The sequence below is a fragment of the Pogoniulus pusillus genome, chromosome 17 (genome assembly GCF_015220805.1).
Source record: "Pogoniulus pusillus isolate bPogPus1 chromosome 17, bPogPus1.pri, whole genome shotgun sequence".
Classification (NCBI taxonomy): Eukaryota; Metazoa; Chordata; class Aves; order Piciformes; family Lybiidae; genus Pogoniulus; species Pogoniulus pusillus.
In genome coordinates, this window is record NC_087280.1 from 9,504,517 (window position 1) to 9,520,836 (window position 16,320).

At 37.8% G+C, this 16,320-nt stretch overlaps 1 protein-coding gene across 4 annotated transcripts; it reads left to right on the forward strand.

Annotated features, from left to right (window-relative positions):
- Positions 1–2,641: 2,641 nt before the first annotated feature.
- On the forward strand, positions 2,642–14,760 carry DNAAF4 (dynein axonemal assembly factor 4). 4 transcript variants are annotated; one of them, XM_064157566.1, is made up of 10 exons: positions 2,642–3,936; positions 4,483–4,566; positions 7,075–7,222; positions 7,535–7,668; positions 8,393–8,633; positions 9,382–9,527; positions 10,135–10,244; positions 10,914–11,067; positions 12,060–12,165; positions 13,763–14,760. In XM_064157566.1, exons 1-10 carry the CDS (start codon positions 3,934–3,936, stop codon positions 13,870–13,872), a joined length of 1,236 nt encoding a protein of 411 aa, XP_064013636.1. In that variant the 5' UTR covers positions 2,642–3,933; the 3' UTR covers positions 13,873–14,760. The 4 variants fall into 4 exon arrangements, with proteins under 4 accessions (XP_064013636.1, XP_064013637.1, XP_064013635.1 ...); XM_064157567.1 differs by lacking the exon at positions 2,642–3,936 and having other exon boundaries at positions 4,441–4,566; positions 7,103–7,222; XM_064157565.1 differs by lacking the exons at positions 2,642–3,936; positions 4,483–4,566 and adding an exon at positions 6,352–6,516.
- The last annotated feature ends 1,560 nt before the right edge of the window (positions 14,761–16,320 follow it).

Consider the following 16,320-nt stretch of genomic DNA (forward strand, 5'->3'; position numbering starts at 1 on the left):
TTAGAATGAAATAAATAGGTATGAACTGGATTGAACTGTCCTTAATACTTAGTGGATTTTTTGGGTGGATTTTCTTTTCTTTTTGATTGGTTGGGGTTTTGTTTGTGATTTTTTTTTTGTTGTTGTTTTTCTTTCCCAGAGACTAGTTTTAAATGAGAAATAGGCAATTTGGTCTTTACAATACTTGTTTGATCAGTGTCAGGGTGAAAACAGCACTGCATGTAGGCTAGAGGGTAAATATCAAAAATCCTGTTTCTGGCTTTTTGACTGATCCCTTCTATAACTTGAGACAAGCAGATTAACTGTTCAGGCCTCTATCTCTTCTTTCAGAAGGTCAAGCTAACACTTCCTAAGCCTGTTTAGAGACTTAGTTATTATGTGAGAACTTCAGATGAAAGGTTAAAGTAATGAAGTTTGTTCTATTTAAAACAAAAATATAATTTTAGTAGCTGCTCAAAGAATATACTCTGACCTCTCAAGTTTTTAATCTAAGAACCAGTTTTGTCATCACGTTTTTCAGGCTTAACCTCAAGCATGTGAGAATTAACGAAGTCAGTGGAACTGCATGCACACAGTGAGTGCTTCAAAGTGTTTGCAGTTGAGGGCCTGTGATATTTGTAAGTGAAATGCTTTTTACGGTTTGTGATTTTTACAACATCAGCAGTGTTCCAACATAGCATCTTTTTAACATTTGTCTTTGTTCCAACTTAATAACACATTTGCTTTAAATAGGTCCCTTTAATTTGATAAGTAAACATTGCCTGGGAGTAAAAGTATTGGTGTAACATTTTTTTATAGAGGAAGTAATGCTTCTTATCATGTTGTATGTGACTTAAATGACTGTTTCATATTAAAACTAATCTTTCCTTATGTACTGCTTAAATATACCTGTTTTGGGATATCAGTTCAGTACTTTTTATACAATCTTGAATGTGTTCCACATTGGTGACATGTATTTTTACAACAACTTTTGTTTTGATTTTTAAATTAGAGCATGTCTAACATAATACATGCATTAGTGCTGTGGTGTGTGGCAAAGTTAATGTATGTAATTCAAATTGGAAAAAAGTTTCCAGACTTTGTCCAACATTAACCCTGTGGCCAGGGATTAAATTACTATGTAATACAAATTATTTCATATCACGATGTGTTTTAAGCTACTCTATGAAGTATGTGAAACATTGTTTATGGATTGGTAGCTGGCATGGTATCTTGCATAAAATGAGGTATAATAGATGGTAGTGTTTCATGGTAACTAAAAATGACTACATTTCAGAACGTGCAGCACTTATGTGCATTGTCATCTTTTTGCCATAACTTAGTAAGAACTGATTAATATTATCCACTGACAAATGGGTGAACATTTGGTAATAAGCTAATGGGTATGAAAATTCTATTCTAGCACTTGGTTTCTAAAACATGTGATTTTTCTAATCTATTGGATGTGATTAGGTATATTCAGGAGGATGTAGAACTGATGTATTTTAAAGCTGTTCTGCAATTGCTAAGTTTTGTCTGAAGCTTTCTATATTAGAATAGACTCTTCCTTAAAATTGGAAAATTAAGTGTACTTAGTAGAACTTTGAAGGCAATATAACTTCTACACTACATGTTGAGTTATGCACATTTGCTTCTTTGCATTGTCCTTCCCTGATTTCTTGTTGGCGTATGCTTTATATAGAAATAAAGGGTCCCTTTGGTGCCCTAGTGTTGCATGTCATCAGTTCTGAGGTAATTAATTTGAGATGGTGTTCAGTCCCCTACAGATGCTGTCTATAGCTCAAAGTTTTCAATGTCACCCTTAATTTCCTGATTCCAGAATGGCTTATTACACTGTCCTAGGGGGATAGCTATTTTTGTATTCTTTGCCATACATATTTAGTTTTCCTTTTCACATTCAAACAAACTATCTCAAAGTAATTTTTGATCCAACTCCACCTTTCTATGTGGAGGTTTGTGCACTGTAATTCAGGAGTTGCTGTACCAGGGACAACTAAGGACTGGAATCATGAGAGAGGTGTCTATTCCATGTACTCATGTTCTAAAGGATGGTCTAAATTTGAACTTTGATATAATTTAAGAAGGGCAAGCTTTTAATATGTTCCTTTTTTTTTTTTTTTTTTACTTTCTTGATACTTCTTTTCTGAAATGTGAAATACTATGGACATATTGAGGTTGTTTTAACTTAAAAGACAGTCTGTCCTCCAAGCTTTTATACATGGCCTTTACAGCAGACATTGTTCTTTAGGGCCTTTTTCTTTTGGTCTGCATTTTTCATGCAATGTTAACAATGAATCGAAAAAGGCAAGTTACCAATCTGCTGCCATCCAAACAGTGCAAAATATAAGCTGATTAAGATTGTTGACATTTATTTTTTTTGTTAACAGTATGTGATGTTTTACCTTTTAGAAGAACATAAATAAGAATCTGATTCAAGCATTATTGGAAAGTGTATATGGTATATTTTGTCCAGCACTGTATGTAGCTGTCGCTTTCTGTTATCTGGTTTCAGTTTATTTTAAAATAAAGGTAATTTTTGTGGGGAAGTTGCTTGTTGATTTTATAAAGATGCCTAAATTAACTTTTTTATTGTTTTGCTTGTGATAATGCATTTTCATTAGGCATAATCATATGAGAAGCAGCATGAGGTTGTGTTGATCAGAAAAATTACCTTGTGGCTCTTGAAGAGGTCCATTGTTCTGTAAGGGCAGTAAGCTCAAGTAACATCAAGGAAGATGAGAAGAGGTCTTTCACCATAAGACCCATTTCTTTCTTAAAAGGATAGGAAGGAAGGCTCAGGCATCATTTGGCTGAATAGATCTTTAAGAGCTTTTTGTACTTGGGAAAAGATTAGGCAAAGATTGATTTTTTTTTTCTAATTTATAAAATTATTACTAACCTATTTGTGTTTGGTGAAATGCCAAAAGTAACACATAGCAAATCAGTATCTTAACAGTAATCTTCAAAAGCAACTGATATGAGTGGTCTTAAGCTGCATGCGCAAAACAGTTTGTTGGAATAAAGACCAATTCATAAAATACTCCTACTCTAGAAAATTATAGAGGCATGAGAGAGAATTTAGGAAGGATGGAAGGAAAAAAAGTTATTTATTAAATTAAAGATAAGGAAATGTGTACCATATAAAGAATTTACTTTCATTTTCCCCATATAGTAAAGCCTCTGAAGCCATTACACCTGAAATGACCCATGGGTGTATGTATTGGCAGCTGAATGGTCCAGAATATATTATTAAGATTTGACTGGAATATAACTCTCCATCTTTCATAGCACAGGAGATAAGAATTTAAGAATAAAGTTTTCCAGGATTTTTTTAAAAATCTCTTTTTCACTACAAAGTTTCTTGCACTTTTGATTGGCAAAATCCTGAATAGACCTGTTTTGATTTATTTTGCCAAAGGGTCCTAGGAAGAGCTCAGTAATTTGTCCAGGAGAACTGGCAATGAGGGATGTATATGACAAAGGTGGTGTTTCTGCAGACATCAATGCAAGACTTTAAAGTCCTTTTTGTATCCTTTAGCAGCTAAATCTGCCACTTTGACATAGAAGTGTGTTACTGACCTTTGCTGTGCCTTCTGCAAGTCAAACAGAAAGCTCTGCAATGGAAAACGAGCTTTTAAATAAGCTTTTTTATTAATGTATTGGAGCTGTTTTGTGTAACTTGAGAACATCAAACACGGGTAACCATAACTATGTCCTATCTTGTAAAGTGTGCATATGTAATGTGTTCTTTCTGGCAGGAATAAATAATAAGCTGCTTAATTTCAGTATATTCTCTGTGATTAAGCTAAAAAATCACACCTGGATGACTAATACAGAAGACTGGTATTCAGCAGATCTAAGACTTCTGTTATCTGTGAATGAACTCTCCAAAACTGAAGGATGTGTTCCGGATGACTACAGCTGCATTCTGGAATGGTAGGGGATTTTGAGTTACTATTGCAGTATAATCATTCTAGTCAATGCTGCTACTGGAACACCCTGCTTTAAACCAAAATGCTATCCCCTCCAATCCCCAACCCTTCTATAACTTAGGAAGCAGCCAAGTAGGTTTTTAACTCTTGTGTGCTGTTCTGGCCTCTCAGTTTCAATGTAATTGAACTGTGATAGCTTTGGAGGTCAGCAAGAAAGATAAAGCTATGTAAAAGAAACGTAAGCAAGCTAAGAGTCTTTCCAGGAAAAAAAGGAACATTTCTTAAGAGTGGAGAAACGTCTATAAAAAACTCAACAGCACAGAAGGGATGTTTAGAACTTTGTTTCTTCCTTGTCTGCACTTGCCTGAAGTTTGTCTTACAATACAGACACCTTAGATACTAAAAGGTAACACGAAGCAGACTTAAAAGAAATGGGAGGATTTTTGTTCTCACAGGAAGAATCCTTCCTCAGCTTCTATTACTTATTTTGTCTTACAGTTCCCTAGACTGTTAGCAGGCTGTTTATGAAGATGTCATGGTTTAAGTCTAGGTTCAGAACTATAAACCACAGAGATCTCATCTTCTGCTGCTGCAGCTGGTAACAAAGCTCCTATGCCATGGTGCAGATCCTACCGTAAGTCTGAAAACCTCTATTATGATGTTTTAAAGTTGTTGTTTTTTTTTTTAAAAAGAGGCTTTAAAAGAAAAGGTCACGTGCCCAAAATACCTAAAGCATTTCAAATTTACTTAAATCACTTTTCTCTTATACTTTTGAATGCTCTTGGAATGACGAATTTAATTTAATTGTTCAGAACACAGTCTGTGCAAGCATTCATTCAAATGATATTAACGTGGGTGAGGCTGGAAAATAAGCCAGAAATCATATCAGTTGCAATGGATTTCCTGCTCTAAAAAAGTTTTAACCCGTATTTTATATATATATATATATATATATATATGCATTACTTTGAAGGCACCATTACCATTTGAATGTTGCTTTGCAGCATAGAGAGTAAAATGTAATTAAATCTTTAGTGACACGTAGCAGAAATCAGCTAATGCTTATAATGCTAAACTCAGGTTTTAAATAAAAGGGGGGAAACTACACTTCTTTGTTCTGGTTTGTTTTGATTTGGTTTTTTTTCCTGAATAGTCCTAAGTAATTGTGTATTTTTGAGGAACTTGCACATGCCTGAATGTTTACAAAAATATGCTGGGCTTGCCTTTCAACCCATAATTCCCCGAAGCAGTTGCTTTCTATATACTAGACTTTATTTTGGCAGACAGTATTTGTTTGAGGAAGGTTGAATAACAATCTGCAAATCTCTTTTGAGTTTTTTACTAAATCCACAAAATAAGACAGTGCCATGAGGAAATACTGTGGGGCTGCTTAGTATAACCTGATCATTTTCAGAGAACATCTGGAAGTTTCAGTCCTCAGCTATTAGTAATTTTTACCAGAAATTCTCAAAATAATAGTGGTTTCTTTACAGAAATATCTAAGAGCTGCATTGGCTCCTATTCTCCTTACATATCAGTGAGGAAAACCAATGTTCACTTAGGTAGTCAGTGGGGCAGCATCTGTCAACTAATCTCCTGAAGTTTTAGGACAGCAAAAGGTACTATGTTTGCTCTCTACAACTACCTGAAAAGATACTGTACTGAGGTGTGTTCTCCACAGCAACAAAGTGACTGGACAAAAGGAGGTGGCCTCAGGTTATGCTCAGGTAGGATTAAGTTGGGTATTATGAAAAAAAATCTCCACTGAAAGGCTTGTCACGCCCTGAAACAGGCTGCCCAGGGAACTGGTGGAGTCTCTATCCCTGGAGGTACTGAAGAGCTGTGTAGACACGGTGCTGAAGGGCATGGTGACCTGGCAGTGCTGCGTTACCGGTTATGTGGATGATCACACAGGTCTCTTCCAAGCGAAACAATTCCTGCACTGTTAGCTGTGAGCCCCAGGAGCAGCTGTTTCACCCTCACTGGCTCCTGCAGCGCCCCGCCGTCCGCTGGGGTGCCGCACTCTACCTTTCTTGCCCGCCACGGGCGGCACGGCAGGCTGGAGAGCCCCGGGTGCGCGGCCGGTTCGGCAGCGGAGAAGGTGGGCGGCAGGCTCGTTAGGACTGCGGCTGGCTGCTGTCAGCAGATGGGCCGCTCCCGGCAGGGCCGGCTCCCGCTCCTGGGGCGCCCGCGGCATTGCCACACCGCCGCTCTTCCGCCTCCCCTGCCACGTTGCGGATAGGCAGGGAAGGGGAACCGAGGGGCCCCGGGCACCGCGCTCCAGCAGCGCCGTACCGAGCACCGGGCTGGCTTCCCCCTCCTGCCGCACGCCTCGGGGCCGGCCCCGCCTGTGTAGCGCCATTGGCCAAGGCGGAGGTGGGACCCGCAGCGCTTCCGGGGGCGGGCGGGAGGCGCCGGAAGTGTCGTGCTGGAAACGGCTTCCCCTAGCAACGGCGCCGCTATGCCGGTGTGGCTGCGGGAGTACAGCTGGCGGCAGACCGCCGCCGCCGTCTACCTCTCGCTGCCCTTGCGCGGCCTTCCAGTCAGCCCCGCCAACATCTTCTGCACCGACCAGTACCTGAAGGTGGGGCGACACAAGCTTTGTGCGGTGCGGTGGCAGCGCCGCCTTGAGCTGTGTCGTGCCCACGGACCTGTACCTTAGCGTCGCTTTATAGCTCTGTGAAAATGCTCATGCTTGATGCACCACAGCAAAGCTGTCGAGTTTATAATCTGCTCTAATCCTTAATCCATACTCTTCCTCTGTGTGCTTCCGGCTGTTAAATACCCGTAACGCTAGTGATTGTGGCTTTACTGTTGTTCTCCGTACTAATGCCCTTGCTACTCAACAGGTGTCAGATGCTTCTTTCTTTCATACGTGGCTTGAGTTGTACACATTTGCTTATACTTAGAATTGCTTATATTTAGAGTAATTTGGTTACATTTAGAATAATAATTCTAAATGTGGTGTCTGTGGCTACTTCTGCATGCTGAAGAACCAACTTTTTTCAATCTCATGTAGTCTAATAAAATAGGTAACATCTCTACTGCTTTGTCAATAGCAGATGTTGTAAGCACACAGTGAGTATTTTGAATATGTGACATGCCATTAAAAATTGTAAAATTGGAAATTATATTTTTATAGGTAAGCATCCCTCCTTTTTTATTTGAAGCTTTTTTGTATGCTCCTATTGATGACACAAACAGCACTGCAAAGATTGGAAATGGAATAATTTTCTTCACTCTGTATAAAAAAGAAGTGGCCATATGGGATTCCTTAACTCTAGCAAATGGTAAGTTCTTTGCTGAGAAAGTAGATTGCAGGTAAGAAACCCAAACTGTTCCAGAGCTTTGCAAAGAATTATAAGCAATGTGAAACATCTGCTGCTAGATACCTGCTAAGCTGAACTTTGTTGGTTGTTGTTAAAAATAGAAAGTGCATGAAAATAGACAAAATCTGCTGGCTTCAGTGTGCGAAAAAACGTTTCCTGTAAAACTTGCATTTCTTTTGTGTGTAACCAACTCCTAAAGAGTCCAGTTCTATGAATATGATACTTATAACAGTAGATCTTCCAGTATAAATTGCCTTTTTTATTTTTTTGAAGCCAGCAAGGAGAAACTGCAATATCTAAGACAGGATGCTGTTGTAAAAGCCCACAAAAAGGCAAAAGAAGAGACAGAAGCAAAAAAAGTTAAAGAACAGGAACACAAAAAATACGCTTTGGAGGCCACAATGAAGGTAAGCTTAGAAGGAACTCTACAATATGTATACATGTAAGCAATTACAGCTGATTGGTTAAAGGTAACTTTAAAAGTATAAAAAGTACAAAATTTTATTATAGTGGTGGAGAACTTTGGTGTGTTTTTGTACTGAAAGCATACCATTCCCACATATGAAAAAGATACAGAAAGAATACTTAGAAGTTGCCATTTTCCATTAGTAATACCAATGAAAGTGTTTGGTGAGAAGATCAGAGTTTTGTCATATGAAAGGAGATTGCATTAATGTGGCAAAACTAATCTTTTGTGGCCTTTGTGTCAGAACAAGTGCGTAGTCTTTTAGCACTGTCAGGAATACTGATCTTAGAAAAACCCAAACTTGTTTATTCATTGTTTTGTTTCACATCACACTTGCTGTTCATTGCCTCTGTATCTGTGTGTATCTTTGTCCTTCTGTGTTTTTTGTGTACTTTCAGAAACGTCCTTCAGAATTTTTGTGTAAGTGGAAAGTCCAGTCACTTTATTTGTGTTAAGAAGGGATTTTTTTAAAGTCTATAATGAAATGTTAAGATTGCATATGCAATTTGGACCAAACCAACTTTTTCTTAGTAGTAACACTGTACATGTTCTGCCTGTGTAACAGTCTCAAAGAGACACTATGCTTGGGATAGGAAACTGTAAAAATAAGGGTAGCTTTCGCTATTTTCAGATACACATATCTCATAGATTTATTATTCAAACAGCTAGAAGAAGCAGAAAGAATAAGAATTGAAGACCTGAAAGAAAAAGAGCGGCAGAAGGTCACTAAAGAGTTGGAGTTGTGGAAAAAAAAGCAAAAAGAAGCTGAGAAGCAGAACAGAGTCCAAAAAGAAAGGGAATTACATCAAGAAGTACAAGAATTTAATGAGAAGAAAAAAGGAAAAAATAACCAATCTAGGATTCCTAATGAGGGAACTTCTAAGACCAGACTCAAACCTACTAAAGGTTGTATTATTTAAGTGTATGATATATTTCTTTAAAGTGTGGTTTAAACTTAAATTTTAGATATTTCTGATTCTTCATTTACATGTCTTTACCATATTGAGCTAATTCTTCTAGTTTACAGTTATTTTAGCATCTTAATTTTCAGACAGTTTATTGAGTGTGTGAATTCTCAGCTCTTAAGTTTGAAAATACAAAGGCTGGTTTTGGTCTAAGCTTTATAAAACTAAAGCAGAAAGCCTTTCTGCCAGTGTTATGCAGAATTTAAGAGGGTGAAGTTCATGTTACTGTGTTACCTAACTGTGGTTTTGATAGAAAGATGCTATCTCCTTTCACTCTCTCTGTCCCATGTCTTGGCTCCACAAAGAGCCAATTCAGGGAGCTAAACCAATAGAAAATACTTAATTTATTATTGTTGTTTGGGGTTTTCTAGGTTTTTTTGTTTGTTTGTTTCAGTAAGGTTAGTTTAGCTCTTTGCAGTTGCTCCATCAGAGAATGATATGTTAACAGAGATAGCTAAGAGAAGTTTTTCATTTGTAACAGATAAAGTAGCCAGTAACTAGATGGCATGATGTAGCAAGAGCAAACATTTTTTGAACGCTCCCTTTAAAAGAACCTTTCTCAGCATATCAGATGTTTAGTTCTAAGGTGTACTATTTCTTAATTAGTTGCACTCTGGTCTTTAGTAGAAAAATAGAAAGTTCTCTTTTGTTTCATTTTTCATTTCCAGCACTACCAATTTTTTTCACAGGGCATGGTTCCTATAGTATGTTTTCAGAAGATTTAAGTGAGGAACAGTTACCAGCTCCTCGATCTGCTGCCACAATTAAAATCAACTTTACATCACGAGTTTTTCCTACACCTCTGCGAGAATCTCGCGTTGCAGAAGAGGAGGAGGTAAGGATTGCTCTATGGTTTAGTATAATGTTTCTGCTGCCTTCCAAGGTGGTGAACTATTTACTGTGTATTCAGTAAGTTGACAGAAATGTTACTTGTGCAATATTCTTATCTTGCAAAGAAGACAGTCTGATTTAAATTAAGATTAAAAAGAAACACTTTTATATAACAAATATTTTCACCAGACACTGGATTGTGGAAAAGAATCAACAGCATGTTCCTTTTATTTTGGGAAGGGTGGGGAAAAAAGGCAGCAATATTAGCTTAATTCCCTGAAATACAAAACTTGAAATGTCTTTTCTGCTATGTTTAAGATTCCTTAAATTCTGTCTTCTTAGGAAGAAGCTCACAGTTAACTCTTTGGAGCTGCATTGAAAGAAAACAGAGTAATTTAGAAGGTTCTGAAACAACCAACCAAACCCAAAAGTATTACTGGTGCAGCAGCTTTAGTTCTCATATATTAATAAAATATCTGGGGAAACATACCTGATGTTTCTCTCTGTTCAACATATGTGGCAAACAATTCTTTTGATAGGAGTGAGTGAAGAGAAGAAAGCAAAGTGCTCATTTTCCTTCAGAAATGATACTTGCATGTGTATATTTACAGTGGCTACATAAACAAGCAGAAGCTCGAAGAACAGTAAGTGCTGATTTGTCTGAGCTGAAAGACTTAAAAGAAGAGGAGAAGAATCCAGACTGGTTAAAAGACAAAGGAAAGTAAGTTAGATTCCATTTGAAGATGTATTTTAAGTATTAGCTATATAGTGTGTGTGTCCTTTGCTTAGTATTGATATTTTGTATTTATCCTAGAATGTCTACCTAGTAGAGAATTTATTGTCAGCTTATGGGGTTTGAATCTGATAATGCCTTGAGATGCCATTGTTGAAACTCATGATGGACAAAATCATTGTGAACGCATAATACTTATTCTTCTGTGAGGACAATTAAGTCAGTGCTATATTATACCTACTTGGATTTCCTTTATTTTGTATTTTTTGTGGAGAGGTGCAACATCAGTCTAAAAAAACTCTAGGAATTTGGTAAAAATATTGGTCTGCTTATATAGCTGTGTTAGACAGAAAGCTTTGATTAAGTGATCATAATCAGATACATAGCTTTCAAAATTAGTCCTGTGTATACATAGATGTGTCCACCTCTTGCTGCTCTTCATTGCTTTTAAGCATTGACAATTTTTGTTGCATCTTGTGTTATATTGTCAACATCAAGTTTGACTGAACTTTATCTGTGTTCTCAGAAAAAGCTATAAAGGAAAGGCTGCTAAAACTTCGATTTTTGAAAAAGGAGTTGTTAACAATGTGTAGCTGTTTATTTTGTGATTTATCATCTTGTATAAAGAACACATTTCACTTCTTGTTTTATACTTAGCAAAATGTTTGCAACAGGAGACTACCTTGCAGCTGTAAATGCATATAACCTCGCAATACGGCTCAACAATAAGCTTCCCCTATTGTATCTCAATCGTGCTGCTTGCCACCTTAAACTGAGAAATTTGCATAAAGCCATTGAAGATTCCTCTAAGGTATAAGTATGAAAGTTCTTGGATTGTCACTTTATACATGACTGTGGTTTATTACTGGACACTTCTGTCAAGCAGATCTGTAAAATATTTAATAGTGCAATTCAAAAATTTAAAATTAGAAATTGACTTATTGAAGCCATGGTGAAATATTAAAATTAGATAGTGATTGATTCATCAACTTTAATTTTAATCAAAATAACAACAAAATAAACCCTGAACAATTGCACACATTTCAGCTGAATGGTCATGGGTTGACTGAATACGTGTTTCCTTATAGATAAAATATTGTAGCAATATGTACACTTTAACAAAAAAAACCAAAAAGACAACTGAGAAAGAAAGGAAATACAGGTACCTTTTTGCATTAATTTGTGGTGTTTTCATATAGTGGGAATTAAAAAAGAAATATGCTGGTGGTGAGAATGATACATTACAAATCCCCCAACAAACTATCATTTTTAAAGGAGGGCAGTATCGTCTTGATGCTTTAGCTTCCATTATTTCTGCAATGAGAGAGGAGTGGTCTCAAATGGAACTTGAATAATTTGGATAACGTTTTCCCAGAATTACTGTTTTTTGAACTAATAAGTACTTGAGGCTTGAAGCTTTTTTATTTCTCTAGCAGCTACTACTACAACATAGGTTTTCTTAGGGCTGCCTTTTTGGGTTTTTTTTGTAACATGGGATGTAATATCATACATGAGAATAGGATATGTTATTTGACTGTAATAAACACTTGTATTTGTCAGTTTTTAGCTCTGGCAATGGAACTATATCTAGTGAACAGTGGGGTAGCAGATAAAAATCTTAATGACCAGATTTGCTAGCTGTAGAGCTAAATTGGAATAGCTACTCTCTACTTTTATTTGAGTAGTTATTATGTTACTGTATAATAATAATAATAATTAGGTGACAGAAGTGTGTAGCTGTGGAAAAAAACGCATTTATGGAAAATCTACCTCTAAATATTTTGGGTATTTTCACTTGTAAAGGCACTAGAACTGCTGACACCACCTGTTCCTGATAACAACAGTGCTCGAGTGAAAGCGTATGTGAGACGCGGAACAGCATTTTGCCAGCTGGAATTATATACTGAAGGTGAGACCTTGCTTTTGTGAAACTATGCACATGGATTGATGGTGACATGCAAGTAGTTCTGTTTAGCAAAATGAGAATGCTTACTCCTTTATTTTTAAAGGAGGCTTATACAGTCTGTCTCTTTTATTATGAGCTTTTATTTAAATGTTGTTTATTTGTTTAATGCCTAACTGCAATTACACTTTGTGGTAGTTTGGGGGGTTCTGGTTCCCTTAAGAAGACCAGAGAGACAAAGTCCCATCCCAGGGGACGGACTGGGTCATCTCTGGAAATCCTAATTTTGTTATTCAATCCTATAATGCTGCTATCACTTTATAAGTAGGCAGCAAAGTCAAATATTTCTCTTCTCCTGCCACTGTCTCCCATTAGGTCCAAGCAGGCTGTGATTGCACAGTAGAAATTCACTGCAGCTGTGGCTGTGGCCTGGGAGGCTGCAGGCACGTTTACTTTCACATAATTACCACAGATAAGGCTCCCTCCAGAGACATGAAACTTTTAAGAAAATTGATGTAAGGACTACAGATTCCATTGAGGAAAAGGCTTTAGTGAGTTTTGTGTTTCCTGTTTTGTCTCCTGGGTCAGTCTTTATGTGCATAACAGCAATAGCAGCCTGGTGGCCATGGAAGGTATTACTAGTGAGGAACAAATGAGAGGTCAGAGATGAGGTATCAGCACAGGGAAGCACTCAAACGTAGGGTACGAACTGATATGGAACTAGATTGCATACTGGTTTTGTTGTTCATGATGCAATCTTTTATTTTGGGGTTATTTTTCCACTATGTCCAAATTAACTTAAAATAACCTGCACAGTTTGTAAAATATTGGCTTGTGAAGTACCTAGTAACTTATCTTTGTCAACTGATGTATGAAACCCATATTGATGAACAAAATGTTTCAACAAGTGTGTGTGATTTCGTGTAAAAATATTTGAACTAGCAGTGCAGCTACTGAATTCTTTAAGAATCAGTTTAGTTTTGTAAGGCAATTGTACAAGTGCGTAATAGAAAGTAAAGAATATTCAAAATGTCGATGTTAAAATACTAAGCTTTTCACATTGGTTACATTTTCCTACCTATACATCCCTTTATCATTTCCTTACAGCATCATTTGCACTTGGAAACCTTATTTAAAAAAGACAATTAAGCAAGATTTTATTTTTACTTCCTGTACTTGTGGTTTTCTTTTTTTCTCCCCAAGCTCTAGTGTTCATTCATAGGTTTTTGGTTTTTCTTATTTTCATGCAGTTCCATCCTGTCACTCCATTTTCTTTCTCTTGTCTGTGGAACACTTTAGAATGCTCTTATCAGGGAGACACAAGTGTGTGTGTGTATATATATATATGTGTGTGTGTATTCAGAGGCTTCATTTTCATGTTTCAGTAAATGAAAACGTTTATGTGGCAAAGTATTTCCACTAAAGCTTTGTAAAATAGTAGAAACAAAATATAAATATACTTACTGACAAAAGTTAAACCTAATGGCATTTTGATTCTATCTTGCTCAACAGCAAAACTCAAGATCATTATGTTATGCATATGACTAGGGAGCAGTTATTTCCAGTTAGTTGCTTGACATTCTTATTAATATATCTGTATTAGGTCTCCAGGATTATGAAGCAGCTCTCAAGATTGATCCTAAAAATGAAGCTATAGAAAAAGATGCTGAGAAGATTCGACATCTAATTCAAGGAACAACACAAGATTCTTAACAGAAAAAACAAATAGAAACTTTCTGAGGAGGATTCCTCTCGAGGGCATCAGGAGTTTTAGTTCTCTTCAATATATTGTTAGCTATGCATGTTTATTTCACTCACAGTACCTCTAGAATTGGTAAAAGATTGCATATGTGATATTAGATATATATAGTTTTGATACAAAGATTTAATATTTTTCCTTTCTCTGAAATATTGGTGGATTTAGTATTAAAATAGGCTTTTGATACTTGAATTCAAGTTACTAAATGAAAACAATGTTTGTCTGGAAATATATACTAAGCCCAGACAATGGGTGTTCAAACAGCTTCAGTTAACTCCGTGTAGTCAACACTTGTTAACTTCCTATATTTCTTGTCTCCACCAAAACTGAAAGTCATCTTATATAGGTTAGATATTTTCCTCTGTTTTTATTGTTCATAGTCTTTGGCACATCTGACACTGAAACAGTGAATTTAGATACTCTAATTCAGGCATCCAGTCTGGAAAACCTTCAATTGGAAGCCCAGAGGTAGATTTTACCTTGTGCAGAACATTCTTTTTAATCTCAAGGTACGTTGAATGTTTTCATACTGTTTTGAAATATTTGTTTGGGCTGAACAAACAAGGTAATTGGAAGAATTATAAATCTGTAATGTGGTGTTGTAGCATAGTGGTCAATTAATCCTGTGATAAATGGTCTTGTTAGTGAATATGGCTGACTTCTTCCATCCTGCCACAATTAGTTATCTTGCAGTGTGGCTGTAAAACGTATTCTAAACCCAAAACTTTATCATTTATAGGAGAATATGTATTTTTATTGAGCTGGTATTTTCATTTATAGTCTGTTGACATGAACCAGTATCTCAGGAATACTGGTGTGATTAAAGCTTCTCAAAGAAGAGACCATCCTGGTGAGGCTCTAGGTGTTGTAAAATGTTTTGAAGCATAACATTGTGCTTTGAAGTCCTGAACCTGTGGTTTGGATTGTGAAATAACGTATTGAATTGCATTGTTTGCATATATATATGTTAGCATTTGTATTGCCATGTGTCCTGGTTTGACACCAATGAGACTGAGGAGATAAAAGAGAGGAAAGTCTGAGGTTGAGATAATGACACTGTAATTAGGAAAGCAAAAGAAGGAATTCATTAATCACTTCCCATCAGCAGGCAGGTGTTCAGCCATCCCTAAGGAAGCAGGGCTTCATCATGTGTAATGGTTACTTGGGAAGACAGATGTCATCACTCTGAATCTTCTCCTCTTCATTCTTCTCCTTGTCACCTTTATATGCTGATCATGATTTCACGTGGTATAGAACATCCCTTTGGTCAGTTGGGATCAGCTGTCCAAGCTGTATCCCTTCCCAGCTTCTTTGTGCATCCCCAGCCTATTTGCTGTTGAGGTGTTATGAGGATCATAAGGGACCTCGGCTTTGTGTAAACAGTAACTAAAACATCCCTGTGCTTTCAACACTGTTTCCAGCACAAATCCAATACACAGCTCCATAACAGCTACTATGAAGAAAATTGACTGTCCCAGCCAAAACCAGCACATGGTGACAACCTGAAACACTGGACTTGAAGTGTTTGTGTTGTGTGAGGCATTCTATCCACACTGTGACCCTTGCAACTCCACTCCTTTCAGAAGCAGGTGAATTTTTCTCATCAGTTTGTCTCCTGAGTACCATTTATGACTGATTTCTGTCTTTAGAAGAAAATATTTATTATGCAGATAGATGTTATTGTGTGTAAATGTTTCACAGGGAGAAGGTGGCAGGTGTTGCTTCCAGTTCCTTTACTGACAGCCTTGAGTGCTGAGGTGAGTCAGAGAGAGCCAGAGAAGCTGCTGTTCCTTCTTCCTTACAGGTACCTACTGCATTGTAAGGGGCGAATAGTGTATCTGTAGTAGCTGGAAGGAGGACAGTGCAGGAACTTGAGTGCCTTAGTTGAGGGTAGGGGTACACTGGCCAAAATAGGGCAGTTTTCTGAGAGAATGGAGGCTGAGGAGGAGAACGTGGCAATGGCAAAAAAAAAAGAAGCCTTTTTTTTTTTTTCCCATGATTTAAGCCTGTTTTTTTCCTGATTGTGGAGTCCTGCAGTTAGGGAGGAATAACCTCCTGCTCCAGTAACTATTAGGGACTGACCTGCTGGAAAGCAGCTCCTTAGAGAAAGGCTCTGGGAGTCCTTCATGTGGAAGCCCCGTCACCCCTCTGCAGCCTTTTCCTCTCCAGTCGCTCCCGCCTCTCCTTTCCAGGGAGCCCCTTCCCTCCCTCCTCCCTGTCGACCCCGGCTGAGGCAGGCCCAGCCCAGCGCTCCTGTCCCGGGCCGGCTGCGCGGCGAGCGCTCAGCCCGAGCTCGGCGGCGCAGCGTTGCCATAGCAGCGCCAGCCCCGGGGGCCCGGCGGGGCGGAGCGGCCGCCCGCCGCGGGGCACTCTGGGCGCTGTAGTTGGCGAGCGGCGCAGGC

Bases quoted from the DNA above. Each gene is read 5' to 3' on its own strand.
- DNAAF4 (XM_064157565.1), top strand. From the start codon at position 6,394: ATGCCGGTGTGGCTGCGGGAGTACAGCTGGCGGCAGACCGCCGCCGCC. The intron at 11,068-12,059 runs GTATAAGTATGA...TCACTTGTAAAG, and splicing joins CCATTGAAGATTCCTCTAAG to GCACTAGAACTGCTGACACC. The intron at 12,166-13,762 runs GTGAGACCTTGC...TATCTGTATTAG, and splicing joins GCTGGAATTATATACTGAAG to GTCTCCAGGATTATGAAGCA.